The 19,681-nt window shown below is 36.0% G+C and overlaps 1 protein-coding gene across 7 annotated transcripts in view; it reads left to right on the forward strand.

Moving 5' to 3' along the window:
* Nucleotides 1-16,911, forward strand: part of USP45 (ubiquitin specific peptidase 45) — a 73,537-nt gene extending 56,626 nt beyond the window's left edge. For 4 of the 7 annotated variants that reach the window (XM_082731878.1, XM_082731879.1, XM_082731882.1 and 1 more), the window contains 8 exons: nucleotides 830-921; nucleotides 2,111-2,167; nucleotides 2,501-2,644; nucleotides 4,340-5,015; nucleotides 6,816-6,913; nucleotides 8,953-9,039; nucleotides 12,374-12,527; nucleotides 13,156-16,911. In XM_082731878.1, the coding sequence (XP_082588004.1) occupies nucleotides 830-921; nucleotides 2,111-2,167; nucleotides 2,501-2,644; nucleotides 4,340-5,015; nucleotides 6,816-6,913; nucleotides 8,953-9,039; nucleotides 12,374-12,527; nucleotides 13,156-13,286 (1,439 nt within the window). In that variant the 3' untranslated portion in view covers nucleotides 13,287-16,911. The remainder of the gene's footprint in view (nucleotides 1-829; nucleotides 922-2,110; nucleotides 2,168-2,500; nucleotides 2,645-4,339; nucleotides 5,016-6,815; nucleotides 6,914-8,952; nucleotides 9,040-12,373; nucleotides 12,528-13,155) is intronic. The other 3 variants (XM_082731880.1, XM_082731881.1, XR_014312141.1) reach the window with 2 other exon arrangements.
* The last annotated feature ends 2,770 nt before the right edge of the window (nucleotides 16,912-19,681 follow it).

Genomic DNA, 19,681 nt, shown 5'->3' on the forward strand with positions numbered 1-19,681 from the left:
AAATTTGAAATTAGAAATCCAAAAAGGATTGAAGTTTGAAAGAGGAGTGAAGTTTGTTAATATATATTTTTTGTCCTAATTTACTGTGGAAAGTTTTAAACTTCTATTAAAGTAGGGAGAATAGTATGACGGAGCCTCATGTACTCCTCACCCCTCTTAAACTCTTAAACTACATTGAAGTCATGGCGTGTTATGTTTTACCTATGTTCTCCTAACCCATGATTATTTTAAAGCAGATCACAGGCATAATTTTCTTTGATTTATAAATATTTCCCAAACAGAATGATTTTACCATTTTAAACTGAATACACACAAACACACATACATATATAAATGTTATATATATGTATGTATTATATATATAAATGAGTGACAAATTGCCCACATTAATTCTTTACACTATGCTATGTTTACTTGTCTTTACTGCTCTGTTGCTTCCATAGTTATCGCCTAGGCATCGATATAGCCCTAAAAGCATAATCTTCTTTTTCATTCCCCCTGTCTACCTCTACGTTAGGCACAGAGGCTTTAAAGGGTTTAATGGGAGCAGTTGAGCTATGGTATAAACAATGGTTATTGGTCTACTTTTCTTGCCTCAAGTTTAAGAACAGTTCATCATTTCTTGGAATCTACTGTAGCTGGTAATCCAATTTTCTCTACAGAATTATAAAGAAGAAAGACATTATATAGTATGATGTATGTACATCATACAAAGAAGTATATTATTAATGTAGTACTGGACATCTTTTAAGTCAACAGAGAAAAAGCATGTTACATTGTTAGGTTGATGGCTGACTTTTTTTTGCATTAAAAAGTATTATTTTTACAGCATATGGAAGAGAAGGTGTGAAAATGAACTTCATAGATCGGATCTTTATTGGTGAATTAACTAGCACAGTCATGTGTGAAGAATGTGCAAATGTAGGTGCTTTGCAATTCACTTCAACATGGAATAGATTACAGTGATATCATTTTTTGTTTTCTTCCACATATAATCATCAGCATTTATTTTTGTTTGTGACAGATGACTACCTAATAGTTTTCAAAAGTCATTAGAATATCTCCTTCACTCCCAGAGGAGAAACATAATTTATAATTTTTTTAAGTGTTATTTTTCCTCTCGGCAAGCCTGTGAAGTTCTTTTAGCCTATTTTAATGTGCTGGAATGTGTTAGCTACTTGTTTGGATTGAAATGAAAGAGAAACTTATGGGAAGGGAGTAACTAGGTTCTATAACTATGCATTGCCCTAAAATATGATTCTAATAGAAATAACTTAAGGTAGTAACATAACTTAGGGTAATCTATCATATTTTATTTAAAGTTTACATTTATGTAACTTGTTTAAGTTTTGTTTAAAGTAGACTCACCTTTGAATGTAATGATAATTTTTATTTTGAATGCTGTCTGTACTTTTAACAACTTAAAACACATAAAGATTTTTTATAGGTTTTCAGTTACTTGGTAAAAGTATTTCTGAAAGCATATGGCTTGGAGTATGATAGGGGTAAACTTTTGTTACATTTTCCTGTCCCAGATTATGGCGTACCTTTCTTTTCCTCTGTAATCTTATAAAATCAGGATTATATGTTATATCTCCTTCTAGCCTGTCATGTTGAAGCACAGCATTTGTCAATGTGACATTACTTAAATTTCTAGTATTTTCAACACAGAACTTGATTTCTCGCTCACAAGCTAGAGAGAATCCTTTTAAACAGAGTTCACCTAAAGAATATGCAAAACACAGTCAAGCACTCTGGTTTTTGTTTTTTTTTTTAATGTTTCTATTTGATTTATGTTGTGGCATGTAATTTAGTTAATCAGTTTTATTAAACACAGTTTATTTTGAAGTTACTTTGAATATTCTAAGTTAGTCGTATTGGCAATATTATAAATTTCAGCTGGGTTGCATTTATTAGGTTTTGGGATATCTTGTTTTGATTAACAATATGTGCTGCTCTACCCAATTAAAATCATGGTTTGTTCCAGGGATGTTTTTTAACTTGAAATTCTAAGTTACCTGGGAAGTTTGATTTCTTTAAGAATTTATAAAACTCTACCTTGTCTATATTAGAACTCTAACTGAATTTCTCAATATGTTTTCTTTTTAAGATCTCCTCAGTGAATGATCCTTTTATTGATATTTCACTTCCTATAATAGAAGAACGGGTAAGGAGAAACTTAATGAGTCTTCTGTGAAGAGCATTTATTCGTTCATATACTTAGATATTTGTTGAGCATATGATCACATTATCTGCGAGTCTTTTTTTATACGATAATGGAGTTCATATACTGTATTTGATACTGGGATTTATGTATATATGCATAAATTATGATATAGTTCTTACTCTCAGGGACTTCAAACCATTATGTATTATAGTTTGAGAATTAATGTTAAGGAAGTTACCTAATTTCAAATGAGCTAGAAATTTTAAAAAGTAGATGATATCCAGAATTTATTTCCTAAAGAAGTTTTGTGTTATGTACATGACATCTATATAGGTTTCAAAACCTGTACTTTTGGGAAGAATGAGTAAATGTAGAAGTTTGCAGGCGACAGATAATGGTCAGTACAGTGACACTGTTACTATAGAAAATACTCCTCAACCCAGAGCCACCAAGAACCAGTCTTCATCTAAAGATAAGGTAAGATAATATGCATTTGTGAGACAAGTTTTTTAAAAAAACTTTTTAATAAGAAAAGTTTTAAAAATACACAGAAGTAGAGAAGGTAGTATAATAAATTCCCATGTACCCGTTTCTCAGATTCACAGTTATCAGATCATGGCTAATCATATTTTATCTATATCTATCCCACATTCTCCCCTTCCCCATTTCAGATTATTTTGAAATAATTCTGATATAAAAGATACTTTTTTGAAGACATAACCACAGCACATTATCCTAACTAAAAATATTAACAACTTTTAATACTGCCAATATCCAGTCATTATTTAAATTTTTGTAGTTGTCTCATAAATACCTTTTTTGTTTTTGCTTTTTAATGTGTGCTTGAATTTAGGATCTAAAAAAGATTTATAGGGGCACCTGCGTGGCTCAGTCATTAGGCATCTGTCTTCAGCTCAGGTCATGATCCCAGGCTCCTGGGATGAAGCCCTGCATCAGGCTCCCTGCTTGGCGGGAAGCCTGCTTCTCCCTCTCCCACTCCCCCTGCTTATGTTCCCTCTCTCACTGTGTCTCTCTCAGTCAAATAAATAAAATCTTTAAAAAGTAAACAACAAAAAAAATCTATCGACTGCAGTTGATTGCCATCTCTTAATCACATGTCTCTTATATCTCTTTTATTTTTTAAAGATTTTATTTATTCATGAGAGACAGAGAGAGGGAGAGGGAGAAGCAGGCTCCCAGCAGAGGGCATTTGTTAAAGAAATCAGGTCATTCTTTTCCCCCTATGATTTCTCACATTCCCACATTCAGTAGTAATTTATTTTGCTATTGCATTTCCATGGTGTTAATAGGTTTCTTTAGTCCCTTTATTTCCTCTCTAAGGCAGTTCAATCTAAAAACCTAATTAGGCTCAAGTTTTATTATTTATTTATTTATTGGCAAGAAAACATTTGTTTAAAATTTCATTTATTTTGAGGGAGAGAAAGAGACTCCGTGCCCAGCGTGGAGCCCCATATGGGGCTCAGCCTCCGAACCCTGACATCATGACCTGAGCTGAAATCAAGAGTCGGATGCTCAACTGGCTGAGACACCCAGGCACCCCTTAGCAAGAAAACTTTTAACTGGTGGTATATGCTTCCACCAAGGAGATGCACATAATGTTTAATATGTAATCTTTGATGTCACCAGTCATTCATGACTATTGTCTAGACCCATTATGTCACTAGGGACATAGTAGGGACATAGCTGGTTGTTGAATTATCCCATAAAACTTAAATCAATCTAAATTTGTACCTTTAAAAAAAAACACAAACTTTTTTTTTTTTTTAATGTGATATGATTTGTATAACTTGGCAAGTTGATATATTATCAGGTTTACCTTTTTCTGTTAGACTGCTCTTGAAGTGGCCGGACTCCAGAAAAAGGATTGTAACTTAAAAGCCTGCCTCACAGCTCTGTTCTACAAAGACCTGCTTCTTTCTCCACAGATTAGTAACTGCTCTTGTGGGTTTCTTGTATCAAGATTAATTTTACATTGGCGCTGTTTGTTATTATATCTTCTATTGATTGTAGTTTAGGTAGATTTAGGAAATGGATGTCAGAGGGTCTAGAAAAAGCATTTATTCAAGAGTTGCGGAACGTGTAAATAAGCCTTGCATTTATTTTCAGTAAAGTCAAAAGATTCTTTCCTCTGAAAATACTGTCAACTTACAGAATCAACTAGTTCATGGCAGAAAATGTGTGAGAAAATGGTCATCTGGAGAAGATCGGGCGGTCGTCGGGCCCCGGAAACGTGGGCCCCCTGAGCTGAACGGGGCGTCCCCGGCCGCGGCCGCGGCGAGCACCGCGAACACCGAGTCTCTGACCGAGAGCGCCACGGAGGGCAGCGAGAGGGAGGCCGGCCCTTCTGAGAGCAGCGCTGATGCGGACAGCGAGGCCTCAGAGTCCGAAAGTGCTTCTGAGCAGCCTGTGCTGTCCGCGTCCCCCCGGGGCTGCGGCGTGCAGCCGCGCGCCCCCTCTCCGCAGCCGCCGGCCGGTGGACCCCCCAGCCGCGAGCCTGGCCGCGGGGAGGAGCGAGTGGCCGAGGCTCTTTCGGAACTTCGTCTGAGCAGCCCTGTACCCCGAGAGAGAGATTTTGATAGAGAAGATAGGCCCCAAAGGGTTCCAAGCAGTGCATGCTCTTCGGAGGAGAAGCGCGTGCTGTCTCCTCGCCCCCCCAATGCCTTTCAGACCCTTTCTCGGAGCTATGTGACCGCCTCCAAAGAATGCTCGCTTCAGTCCTGTTTCTACCAGTTTACATCGATGGAGTTACTAATGGGGAATAACAAGCTTCTGTGTGAGAACTGTACTGAGAAGAAACGGAGGCACCAAAAGGAAACCGGTTCTGCAGGTGAATATTTAGGTTTTTGTTTTTCTTGGTATTCACGGGGTATTTGATAGTCAGTGACCACTGGGTATAGATCCGAAATAGAGGAACCTGAGAACCTTGTCCCTACACTGAAGCTGCTTGGAAGCATGAATGATCCTTTTCATTCTTGTATCTCAGCCCTGAAGATAGGGACTGCACTTCTAAATAGATTTTTGATGAAGTCGATTGAACAGGAAATACCCATCTCTGCCTCGAAAAGTGCAAATCCACAGAATCTTATTTTGGTGGACTAGCTCTCTGAAATCTTTCCAGAAAAAATTTCCCTAGTGCATCTCTAGCCTTAATATGGAGAGAATACTCCGCTTCTTAATGACTAGTTGTTTCAAAATGCAGGCTTTGTAACCAGTTGTGGTGAGGCGGGTAGATCAGGAGAAGCCGCTGCTGAAAAGATAGTGTGTTACGTACAGTTCTGAAGAGGAGGGAGGACACTAAGCCATGCCATGCAGGGCCACATGGGGAAGCACCAGGGTTGGGCAGGAGGCAGAAGGAGTGAGGAGAAGACATGGACAAGCCTTTTTGTAGTTTCCAGGGAAGGAATTGGAATCAATGAATTTGGGACTGATTGATTAGTTTTGAATAATTCCAGTGGGCTCTGGGACAATGGGGCTGTCTCTAGTTGGCTAGTGAGTGACACTAGTGTGATGAGGGCACACTTTGATTGGTTTGCATAGGAGAGGCACACTTTTGTTTACTATATCTAGGAATTTCCTAGTTCTGGCTGAAGCCTTCCTTATAATGTCAGCAAGGGGGTGCCTGGGTGGTTCAGTGGGTTAAGCCGCTGCCTTCGGCTCAGGTCATGATCTCAGGGTCCTGGGATCGAGTCCCGCATCGGGCTGTCTGCTCAGCAGGGAGCCTGCTTCCCCCTCTCTCTCTCTGGCTGCCTCTCTGCTTACTTGTGATCTCTCTCTGTCAAATAAATAAATAAAATCTTAAAAAAAAAAATAATGTCAGCAAGGCCCTAGGTGTCAAAGTATCAGAATAAAGACATGCTTAATACACTAGTAATTAAAGAAATGTCTAGATGGGAGAAGTAAGAAATACCAGTTTCTATTAATCTAAGTTAAATATGCTGTTGGCCATATTCAAATCCCACCCCAGGTACTTTTTTTTTTTTTTAAGATTTTATTTATTTATTTGACAGACAGAGATCACAAGTAGGCAGAAAGGCAGGCAGAGAGAGAGGAAGGGAAGCAGGCCCCCTGCTGAGCAGCTAGCCAGTTGCGGGACTCAATCCCAGGACCCCGAGATCATGACCTGAGCCGAAGGCAGCTGCTTAACCCACTGAGCCACCCAGGCACCCATTTTCTAACAACCTCTTACTGAAATGCCTCGTGGTTCCCATGACTCGTGATCTCCTTTCACTACAACAAGTAATGACCTATTTTTTCAACTACAGGTGTGTTTCTGGTGGTCTTTGGCTGGAGGGCATTGACATAAGTCGCTTTAGTCCATCTGCTTCCCAAAATTTCATTGCAAGTGTCACCTCCCCTATTCTTTGTCCTCATAAGCACGTGCTTTTTAAAAAAAATCGCTTTCATTTCAGTGGAGTTTTGGAAAGGAGTATATGAGGCACCCTTGTCACCAGAGTCTAATCTCTTTAACATGTTTAAAAATATGATACGATGCTTCTTCATGAATGTTAACTCTGTTGTCTGGTATATAATGTATAATATGGAATTTTACAAATAAATTATTAAATAATTTAAATTATTTAATTAAATTATATTAAATTATAATTATAAATTATTATATTTTTTATAGAAAAGAAAGCAGAAGGAGTTTATACTAACGCCAGGAAACAATTGCTCATTTCTGCTGTTCCAGTCATCCTAATTCTCCATCTCAAAAGATTCCATCAGGTAAAAGCCCTTTTAGTGGCACTGTAGTAATTTTGTCATATGTTTCACAGAGCCCTACGCCTTGTAAAGTGCTGTCAAGGATTAGACAGTAACTTGTTTAATATAAAAATCTGTCTTAAGGGATTTATTGCTTTTTCAGCTACAATAGTTTACAAGAATTTTCTAATTAAAATTGTTTAATTCATAATACTGTATTTGATGATTTGGGTGGTAGGAACCTAAGTTTTGTGTGTGTGTGTGTGTGTGTGTGTGCGCGCGCGCATGTGTGCACACGTGTATGGAAGAGAGAGAGAATGAAAAATAAAGTTTATTAAGAATCCTTAGAAACAGGGAAATAGCAAAGTGCACATAGCTTTCTGAGTTCTCATGAGCCCAGTGATAGGGATAGGTGGGCTGAGCATGGTTGACTTGGACTACCTGCAAAAGGGCCACAAAATGCAAATGTAGGGACTTTACAGTGAGAGGTAACCTAAGTGTTTTTAGTGGGTCAGATTTTTCTCTATGCTTAGTTTTAATCCAGTGCCTTGTCTTATTTTTTGTTTTTGTTTTTTTCATTTTTTTTTTGCATTTGATATAATGATTTCAAAACTTCTCTGAAAGACTAAATAAATGACATACTAAAACTTTTTGGAAAAAGTTAGAATGGGTGATTTTTTTTTTGACACCAGTTTAAAAATAAAACTATATCATTAGAACAGTATGGTTGAGATTGTCAATAAATAAAACATGAATATTATTTAAAACTCTTGTTATGATAAAGGAAGAATCTCAAATCACTTGGGAAGGAGGTGCATTCTTTTGTTTCTAAGTTTATTTATTTTTAAGTAATCCCCACACCCAGTTTGGGCTCAAACTCAGGGCTCCAAGATCGACCCCAAGATCAGGAGTTGCTTGCTCCTTCACCTGAGCCAGCCAGTACCCCACAGCGTACATTATTTGATAAAGGATTTAGGAAAAAGAGCTGAAATTAAAAAATGTAAAGCTTTCCTCTATATTATGTATCAATACTATTTTTAGATTAATATTTTAACTGTGTGAAACGAATCTTCAAAAGACTAGAAGAAAACTTAAATGAATGTTAACCTGACCTCTGGGAAGAAGATTTTTCTTCTTCTTCTTCTTCTATTTTTTTTTTTTTTTTTTTTTTTGGTGGGCAGCAAAGCAGAGTTTATTGAGTGATAGCAAAATAGCAAGGTGATAGTACAAAGCTCCCAAGGAGGGAGGGAACTCATGGGAGTTGCCTGGGAGGAAGATTTTCTAAGCATAAAACCCATGGAAGAAATCTCAAGGAAAAGATTAGGAGTTTTGATAATATATCTGCAACGTTTCAGGCAGGCCATAGGTAGGCAGGAAGAGGTTTTTCTCTATACACCCCCATCCGTATCCACAGAAAAATTAGACTAAATTGTTGGTTTTTTTTTTTTAAGATTTTATTTATATGACGGAGAAGAGAGACAGTTAGAGAGGGAACACAAGCAGGGGGTGTGGGAGAGGGAGAATAGGCTTTCTGCTGAGCAGGGAGCCTGACTTGGGGCTTGATTCTAGGACCCTGGGATCATGACCTTAGCCAAAGGCAGATGTTTAACAATTGAGCCACCCAGGTGCCCCCTAAATTCTTGATTTTTGATGGCCAAGAATTAGAAACTCAGTGAAAGTGAAGTGGCCGAGGAGAGCAGAAATGGATGTCTTGTGTCTCATCACATGAGAATGACTAGTGAAGGGCGTATATGCACAGTTACTCTGAACAAGATAGGGTCATGTGACATCTGAGAAGCCAATTTCATGATGTACCACAGTTATTTTATATTTGTTACTGCATCTCAAGTTAGAAAGTTACAGAAATAATTCATACCCTTAGAAAGGAAATATTTACAGACTAATCAATGGTGTCAAAGTTATATGTCGGTTTTGGACTACTCGTTAGTCATGTTTTTATAGCTATTAAGAAAGCTAACTTCTAGGATTTTTCTTTTGGTTTTACTTAGTAACAGTGATTTAGATGGATCTTGCATTAAAAATAGCTTTTTGTTCTTTTTAAGGCTGGCTTGAGTCTTCGAAAAGTAAACAGACATGTAGATTTTCCACTTGTGCTTGATTTAGCACCATTCTGTTCTGCTACTTGTAAGGTATTGTATATATTAAGATGTTTAATTGACATGTAAATAATATGCTTAGATGTATTAGGCCTTTGTTTCTTTCATACCTTCATTCATTCATTCATTCATTCAGTTTCTCTGAAAGAGAATTTTATCATTAGTGAAGTTAAATCCATAACGTGGGACATTTAACACACTGAATGACTTCTGTCCTTTGGGAGACAGAGTAAGGGACAGTTGGAAAGTTGTGTAAACCATGAGGCATGGTGGTCAGGAAGATCAGTGCTGCTTGTCAGTGCTGCTGGAATCAGATAGTTGCAGAGAGAAGTAAGCAGATTTTGTGACCTCTTCTGTTCCTTGTGAATGATGTGCTTGATTGACAACAGTTTTAGCGGTTGTGGAGTTCATTCTCTTTTGTGAGTCAATATTCTAGTGCATTGTTTTTGATGCCATTTCATCTACATTACTGAAAATAGTATACTTGTCAGCTGAGTATGATACTTTAAAATCGATAATATGTTAGTAATTAGGTACAGAAATCAGACTGGTTTATAATTGCTTGTATTTGTATGTATGTAAGAACTATGTAGGTGAAATCAATGGCTTTGTCTCCATTGAGGGAACCACATGTTATAGGGTAACATGTTCTGTTCATGATTCCTGGTTAGCAGTCTAGATTTTGTGGTATGGAGTGGAATGCCTCTTGTACTTAATAGTTTTACTACACTGATTAATCAAAACAAAAATATCTTAAAAGCAACTATTTGGCAGATTCAGTTTATCTGCTGCAGAATATCAGCACTATCTATCAACTAGTAACACTCCATATTCATAGAATTTGATAATGTGGCAACAGGGTTTGTATTAAATTTATGAAAACATATTTTTAAAAGGTACTTTTTACAGAGAATTTTCAACATACACAAAAGTAGACAGAACAGTACAAAGAACCTATATAGCACCCATCACGTAGCTCTAAAACCTTAGGTACGTGGCCAGTCTTGCCATATCCACATGCTAACCTACTACTTCCCATGTTATTTTGAAGCAAATATCAGGCATTATTTCATTCATAAGTATTATTTTGTGTGTCTATAAAAGAAGAATCACTCCCTCCCCTTTTTAAAGAACATAACCACAATACCATTTTCACACTAAAAAACAAAACAAAACAAAACAAAAACAGCAACACTTCTTCATATCATTTAATGTATTTATTTCCAGTTGTCTCACAAGTGAAATTTTAAAAATAAATTAGTATCAAGTAAGGTCTATACATTTAATGACTGGATGTCTTCTGGTCTCTTCTAATGTCTAGTACCCCTCTCCCACCTCTCTCCCCTTTTCTCCCTTGTAATTTATGTTTTTAAGAAATTGAGTCATCTCTCTGGCAGTTTCCGTAGTTTAGATTTTGATGATTCTTTCCCTGTCCTCTTTATTTCCTACAAATAGATAGTTGGCTCTTAAGAGCCTTGAGCAGATACAGGTTTGATGTTTTTTGTTCCCCCTGCTAAGACTATTTTATAGGGCTTTTTGTTTTGTTTTGTTCTGTTTTGTTTTACTCAGGTGGCACATAATGCCATTTACCTTTCTTTCTGTGGTATTAGCAAGCACTGATGCCCGAGTGCTAGATCCACGAGTTCATTAAGAATTACAGGATGGTGGTATTTTAAATCTGTCATTCCTTCTTCATTGATTAGCTGAACACATCTATACAGAGAGAAATTCCTTTAATCTATTTAGTTATAAAAGAGTTTTTATAGAAAAGGCTGGATAAATGTTTTGATTCTTAACCTCTCCCGTTCTAAACCAGTTTTCAGAATAATGAATTCATTCAGTGGCATCCTTGAAAACTATGATCAGTTAATTTTTGATTTTTTAAAAAGATTTTCTTTATTTATTTGACAGAGAGAGAGATCTCAAGTAGGCAGAGAGGCAGACAGAGAGAGAGGGAGAAGCAGGCTCCCTGCTGAGCAGAGAGCCTGATGCAAGGCTTGATCCCAGGACCCTGGGATCATGAGCTGAGCCAAAGGCAGAGGCTTAACCCACTGAGCCACTCAGGCACCCCTAATTTCTGATTATTAATTTATGAATTGAAACACATTAAGTATATTTCAGCTTACTACACTTTTCTTTTTGTGTTCTAATATATTTAGTAGAATATAAATGGGTCCATAGTTGGCTACTGAAAGGCCCTCAAGCTGGCATCTGGGTTCTCTTGATATAACCTTAGTGGTTTCTCTCTGAACGATTATGCTGCCAACCAGAATATATTATTCACCTGTTTAATTTTTAAATTTTCATTTTAGGGATTTCTTTTTAAATTCAAACTTAAATGTTTAAAATTTTGCTAAATACATAAAATATTTACATAGTCCCAAAAACAAATGTATTAAATGAATGAAACAAGGTGAATTCAAATAAGTGTAACTTTCCTACTCCATGTTCATTCCACCTGTTTCTTCCCTCCCTTTATATATGAACCATTTAAAATTTGTTTATTCCTCTGTAATTTTTAAAAATATAAACAGATATGTGTATATGTGTCTTTAATCTTAAATAATGACAGCTTACAATACGTATCCTTTTTTTTTTTTTTTAACCTAACTCTTAACATTATATCCTGGAGATTATTTCACAGCAGTATTTTGAGATAGTCTGCACTCTGTTTTTCAAGCAACGTAATACTCAATGCATCATAATTTATTCAACCAGTCCCCAGTTTAATGGGGACTGATTTATTTGGGTTTATTCCAATTTCTTTTTAATTGAAGTGTAGTTGACATACAGTATTATGTCATTTTCAGGTATATAATACAGTGATTCACCCTTTATATACCTTACAAAGTGATCTTGATAAGTCTAGCTATCATCTGTCACCACACAAAATTGTTATATTATTACCTATATTCCATGTATTGTACATTATATCCCCATGTCTCCAGTTTTTTGATATTACAAATATTTCTGCAGCTAATTGTCAAAATAATAACTAATAGCATTTTTTTTTTTTTTACATTTTGCTCATGTACCTGTAAGATAGACTCCTACAAATAGGATTGATAAATCCAAGAGTAATACCTGTGTAATTTAGATAACATGAAATACCTCTGCAAAGGGGTTGTATCCCTTTGTGTTCCTGCAGGCAGTGTGTGTGAGTACTCTTTTCCCCACAGCCTAGCCAACAGAGAATGTTGTCAGGCTTTTGCATTTTGCCAGTCTAATACATGTGGAAACACAACTCATTGTTGTTTTAACAATGCGTTTCTCTTGGTTTAAGCAGGACATACATTTGACTTAATTTTCCTTTTTATAATATTTCATGAAAAAAATTACTAATTTCAGTTTTTCCTTTGTCCCAAAGAATGTAAGTGTGGGAGATAAAGTTCTCTATGGTCTCTATGGCGTGGTGGAACACAGTGGCTCCATGAGAGGAGGTCACTACACAGCTTATGTGAAAGTGAGAACACCCTCCAGGAAATTATTGCAGCATATCACTGGAAAGACATACGTACCTGGTATGGCATCCCAAGTTCATGTTATTCCTAAAAACAAATGAATGTGTTCTTCCTATTCTGGAAGGGGTCTTCTGTTTCATGGATACCTCCAGTGGATCCACTTTGTTCAAGTTAAGTGAGAAATACCTTGAAGAGTACTTCGATCATTGTAAAGAACCTTAAATATCATAAGGCTGTCCCCTTCTAGATGGTGTGAAGTGACACACTGTTTTTCAGGGTGTTGAGTCATCGTGTATTTCAGTGGAGTGGCATTTTACTTAACAACACCAAAAGATTTTGAAGACCTACCAGGTCCTCAGAATAGAGTGGGGGTTGAAAATGTGCATACTCTGCCTTATGAATGAGCAGGCTTTGCTTTTGTTCTTTCTATTTCAGTGAGAATGATTCTTTTCCTTGAGCAAATAAATATTCATGGGTCTATCTAATATTTCAGTAGGTATTTAGAGTGAAGTGATGCCAATAATGCTTTGAAAGAGTTGGTTGATTTTGGAAGATGTGTAACACAAGAAGAAACACACCAGTAAGATCTAGCATTAGATAGATAGAGTTGGTGATGAATGCGTTGTTATTTATAATGTAGAATAAGAGCATATTTTTTGTAAAATTATACTTCTTTTTGTCTTGTTAGATTTGAAGGAGCCTGATAGTGAATCGACAGGCCAGTGGGTCCACGTTAGTGACACTTACGTGCAGGTGGTTCCAGAATCAAGAGCGCTGAGTGCCCAAGCGTATCTTCTTTTTTATGAAAGAATATTATAATTATCTGGTAATACTTGGTGATGATGATGATTTTAGATCACTTTTGTTTCAATGCTGCAACCATAACCATAATATAGTAATGTGCCTTTGTAGTCTTTTCTGTAGGAATAGCATGTCCCTCAAATGCCTCTGAAGATTTTTAACACTTTGGTGAATCCTTTTAATGTTAATTAAATTTACTCAACGCTTCCAAACTTATATTCTTAAAATACATGTAAATAAATGTTTTTAAGGAATATTTATCCTAGGAAAAAAAAGAGTTTGCAGCAGTAGAGGAAACCCCCCCCCCTTATAATGTGGCTTATTACTACCAGCATTCAGAAATGATGCTGGCTAATCACATTGTTCCTTAAAACAGTGTTTACCAAATGTGAGTTGCATACCACCTTTCTGATTTCATGTGTGTGTGTGTGTATGTGTATGTATTTATCTAGTGTGCCATTGTTTAGTTATTTTTAACCTGAATTTTTTGGCTTACATTTTTAAACGTAGCCTTGTTTTGAGCATATTTCACATTTTATGTGCTAGTTATATTATTCCTAATAAACATTAAAAATACATAGCGATTAGAGAAAAATTTTTCATCCACGTAGCACTCCGCTTCATGTCTCAGGGCTGTCCAGTGGTGTACATATACTGCTGTGTGGGAAACATTGTTATAACATATACTTACACAGTAGGTACAGTGACCTCATGATATTTTGTGTGATTCCACCTTATAAAAAGATACCACTGTAGCTTCAGTAATAGGATCCTACACATAATTTATTGATTAGCTTGTTGCTTTGAGGTTTTGACAACTAGACAAATGTTGAAATATATCATCAGCGTATTATTTGCAGCCTGTTCATGATGGAATTGAAAATAATCTGCATGTAATTAGCCAACGTCAAAATATAACTATTGGTAATTATAACAAGCGGAATTGGTAAAAAGAAGTTGTTAATCCACATGGGATCATTGGATACTTTGAAATATAAATTACCAAATTATATTATTATACTTGACAGGGAAATATAATTTTCTAGTTCTGTAGGTCAGTAAATATTAATCATGGTTTTGGAATTTGTGATCACTTTTGTCACCAACAAGCATCATTAATAAGTTCATGTGGGCTTAGCTTGTATTTTAATGAGGTGTAAAGTTGGCATTTCAGTTTTTAAATAAATACAGTAAGAATTTGGTACTTAAACCCTCCCTGCAGAATACAAATTATTGAGCTGTCTTGGCTTAATACTTGGCATGAACATGCTTCTATTATTACTTAGGCATAAAATTTTAAAAAATAACGGCTACTTGGGTCTTGTATTACTGAATCAAAACCCATACCTGCATGGTTCAAGCATTCTAATCATTAGTGCCAACACATCATACTACAGGCAGCTACTGGCCAAGTGCCTAGTTCCAGTTCATTTTCCTCTTGGGAAGGAAGGATAGGAGTAGAGGCTGTAGATAATGTGTGGAAATATTTAACCAAGCCTTTGACCCTTCTTAACATTTAAGGTTGTATAATATTGTCAAGTTTACTGGTGCTGCCTTTTGATATGTGGTTAAGAGGAATTGTGATTAGTGTTAAAGATGGTAATAATATATAAAAATCAGAGCTTAAAAATGTCATTGCACAAATTCTATCTTTAAGGTATTCAAATTTGAAATAATAGTGTTTTCTTGATTTTTTTAATGTGATGGAGAAATATATCTTTATAAATTAATCTGCAAACTCAGATTGGGTCCTATAAAAAGCAGTTTGAACTGTTTAAATTAAACAATGTTTTATGTTTATTTGTAATCCATGAACATTGAAGTTTTCAGTACCAGAGCAGTGAGTTTTTTTTGAAAATATTAGCTAAACCTTATTATTCAAGTTAGCCATATTGGTAATGACAATTACCATCTTTTCCCCCAAATGTAAATACCAAGTCACCTCATTTTTCTCCTAAGAAAAGATACCATTAGGAGGCACATATTTTTCATTGGATGGTCACTTGCTTCCTGTTTCATTGGTAGATGGATAGACACAAGAGAAAAAGTGAGAGAAAGAAGGAAAGAAAGGGAAAGGAAGGAAAAAGGATAGGAAAGATACAAGAGCATTCTTTTCTCTTGCCTCTTGGCTTTATCCCTTACATAGCTCAAGTCAGAGATGGTGAGACAGGTAAGGGCAGGAATCAGGGAAAGTGCCTAGTCCTCTTTTCATTAATAGCATGCCCAGGAAATGCAACAGTGCTGTAGTTACCAAAGAGGAGACCGTATGAGCTTTATTCTGCGTACCAGTTAAGACAATTTTTCATTGAGTGATACATTGTAGCTTTAGAATATTACCTCGGTACTCAAGTACTGCAGTAGTTCTTATGTTTAACTTAACATTTGTTCAGTAAGTATGTATTTTTTGAATACCTGAGATGGGTCAGACACTGTGCTGACACCATTTTAACATGTTTTAAAATGAAGAAGCCTATATATGTTTTAGACATTATTCCAGAAGTAACATGAAAAGAGAAACTTTATTTTCATCTCATGGTAAAAGAGCAAAGTCTGAAATCTACTTTTTTATGGCCTAGAGTTTCTGAATATTTTTCAGGGTCTGCTGGTAAATGGAACAAATTTGATTTTGATACCTAAGAATTTCCTAAAGATAGAGTTGTAATAGGGAAAGTATGTTGAGGTACTCATGGGCCTACATTTAATTTCTTGTTTATTCTGAACATTTTGAAAGCACATTTGCAGGGGTACTAAATTGTGAAGCTGCTAGAATAACAATAGTTTCTAGATGACCTCAGGAAACCATACAAATAAGTGAGAAATGTTTACAGATTCTTGAAACAACTACTGTTGTGCTTGGCCAAGTGAGTTTAAGAAGTAAAACAGAAGTTTCACTAGCTGTATTTAGAAACTGGTTTACAGGGTATGTCTAACCTGTTTCCTCTGTTTTTTCCTATTTAAAATGATAAAATTTTGATTATGTGTCAATTATGGGAATACTTTTGGCATAACCAAATATGTTTCTGTATTTAAGACTTTGTTATTTAATGTTTTTAAACCAGATGTGAAAACCACCTTTTTGGGTGGCAAGAACAGTGGTAGTGGTGTCAGTTCTAAGAGGAGTTGATTCCTGTTTTCTTATTTTAAATGCTCCAACAGAACTATTTTACTATATATAATAGCTCTTAGCTCGCATGCGCGATGATTTTAGTGATTTTATACAACAGCTGAATAAAATTTCCTAAAGATTAAGCTGTGAACTGTATCACTTTCACCCAATTTTTATAGAACAAAATACCATTCTGCCCACTTCTAAATTCATATTCATAATTTGCATGATATCTGATCAAATAAGCCTAAACCAAATATGTGCAATAAAATTGAGCCTTTATATATTAACTAGTGAATTAAGAAAGATGATTTTTAGATATTTAAAATATTTTGGTTCATGTAGAAATCACCAATTCAAATCTGTTTAAAAGATAGAGGACTGTATTTTTAATTTTGAGTAATGCTGGTTATATACCATTCCTACCGTTTTATCTTTTTTGCAGTGTTTTTAGAAAATAGCTATGTAACTTATTGAGCACTATTTTGATGTTACTGTATAAAAATGCATAATAAATATTAAATTTTTTGTTTCGCAGTTGGTCCTGGAGTTTTTGCAATGCACATTATTGATAATATTTATTTATCAACACTGTATTTGCTTACCTAGCTATATTCAAAATATCCTTTGCATTTCAGAAATTCATTATTTCAGAACAAAAGATATTACAGGTCACTTTCACTCAAATTTCAGTTATCTACCAAGGGCGAATCTTCCTCTTTTCAGATGTTTCTCAAAATATTTGGATTATTTAGACAGGATTATTCCTTAGGAAATATTTTGTCTCCCTGTTTGGATTTAAGCTCTTTTGGGTCATGAAGCTCTTTGAGATTATGATGAAAGTTATAGACCATCTTTCATTTGTTCACTAATTTAAAAAGTATTTATTGAAGCTGTGAGTTGGGGGAAGAGGAGGGTTTTAATTCTGGACCCCTCTTCACTCTTGCTAATGACAATGTAGAAGTTGGGAAGGGATATCTTGACAGTTATGTAGTCTCAGAAAAATATACAACCCAGATTTTTGTATGTAAGTTCAGAGGTTCATGGACCCCCCCCCTCAACCGAAGCCATTTTCATACATTTTTAAAAGTTGCTCTCAAGCAGAAATCCAAAACGTTTGCATTCCAATATGCATTAGGACAGCCTCATTTTTGCTGCAGTAACAAATAACTCCATAGCCCAGTGGTTTAATACAACAAAAGTTTATTTCTTCCTCACCCAATGCCCCCCTGTGAATCCGGGCAATCTTCGTAGCCAACTAATTTTCCAATTGATGACTTTGTAATCCAGTCTTTTATGTTGTGCTTCTATCATTTTAACACCAGGTCTCCCCACTCTAGCAGGGGAAGAGAGCACTAAACAGTCTTGCACCAGCAATTTAATTCATCTTGAATGTGTCGCTCACAACCCACCGGCCAGAAGTAGTCACATGGCCCTGCCTAACAGCAAAGAGGGATAGATAGGATGGGTAAGAAAGGGTAAGTCTCCCATGGGCTGTCTTGTTTCCTTAGCAAAATCTTTCCAGCATTCATCCATGTGGCAGCATGTATCAGAATTTCATTCCTTTTTAAGGCTAAATTATATATATATATATATATATATATATATATATATACCACAGCTTTAAAGAATTTTATTTTTCAATGTTAAGATGGACGATATATGGAACTTAACACTATAAAGATTCCTATCTTGAATGGTAGGAATACTTCCAAATTCTGTATCTTTACCACATCTCATTTTTTTCCCCATTTAACCTTGAGGCTAACTTGATTCCACAGTAATGCAAAATTCTAACTTGAACATACCCTCCCTTTGAATTTTCTACTTCAAGCACTGCAAACAGGGAAAGTTAATAAAAATTTAATTGACAGTCTGCTAATCTGTTAGTCATAAATAGCAGATTACCAATACTGCCAAGATGGTGGCTGCTTCAGTACTTTCTGATCAAAATGCAGAATGACCAGACTGTAGCAGATAATGTACATGATCACTCTTTAGACACTTTAATACGAAAACATTCTGAGAAAGTTTGGGGATGAAATACATATATGTGTGTGTGACGTTTCCTTCAGATCCTACCTAACATTACAGGGAAATCCTAGCTGATAAGTCAGGGAAAGGGAAATGGGACTATAAAATTCATTTCCTGGGGTGCCTGGGTGGCCCAGTTGGTTAAGCGACTGCCTTCAGCTCAGGTCATGATCTCAGAGTCCTGGGATCAAATCCCACATGCAGAGAGCCTATTTCTTCCTCTTTCTCTGCTGTTCCCTCTGCTTACGCTCTGTCAAAAAAATAAAATCTTTTAAAAAATACAGTTCTTGATTTGGCAATCAGTGATTGCTGAGAGTGTCTTAAGTTGGCACAAGGAACAAAACATGAGTTATTTAATAATTATCTCCATTTGGCAAGGGGTTTCTAAAATTATTGGCTTATATTGGGCTGTTCAAATCTTCACTCATCTGACAAATGGAAAAACTCTTATATGATACACAGTATGCTGACTGGTTGGAGAATAGAGATGGGGTTGGGATAACTACCAGAAAATTGCTTCAACTCTACTAGGGAAATCAACAAAGAATTACAATAGGATTATAGGAGGTCCGTAGGAACATGCGGAAAAAGTTTCAGTAGGGGGATCAGGTTTCATAGACCACTTTCTCTAATCCCAATGTTTCTCAGAGGTGTGCTTGGGTAGCTCAGTAAGTGAAATGTCTGACTTTGGCTCATGTCCTGATCTTGGGGTCCAGAAATCAGCCACTAGTCCTGCTCTGTGCTCAGTGGAGAGTCTTCTCGAGATTGTCTCTCACCTCTGCCCCTCCCCTCACTCATGCATGCACACACGTGACTGCGCCCGCGCTCTCGCTCTCAATCTGAAGAAGAAGAAAAAAAAAAAACCTCAAAAACAAATTGGAAAATCAGACACTGCAAAAAAAAAAAAAAAAAAAAAAAAAAAAAAAAAAAAAAAATCTGGAAAATAAAATCACAGATCAAAATCAGAGAGAACCACTGGTAAAATGTGGTATATGTCCTATGTTTCCCCCCAAGAGCGATTTAAAGAATCTATTAGATTATTGTGTAGTCTTCTTTGTGCTAAGTGGAAATTAGGGAAAAAGGCTAAACGAATGGAACTTTTCTCCACTCACATTATGGTATTGCCAGGTGTAATTTGCAAGGGTTTCTCCCAAGATAAAATTTTAATTTCGAAGGCCACTTGGATTTGAGAATCAGCACATCTTTAGCTACTGAGGACTTTCTTCTGATGCTCATCCAGGAGTATCAGGGTTTCAAGTGTTTTATTAAGGAA

The sequence above is a fragment of the Mustela nivalis genome (genome assembly GCF_964662115.1).
Source record: "Mustela nivalis genome assembly, chromosome: 5".
In the NCBI taxonomy this organism is placed as follows: domain Eukaryota; kingdom Metazoa; phylum Chordata; class Mammalia; order Carnivora; family Mustelidae; genus Mustela; species Mustela nivalis.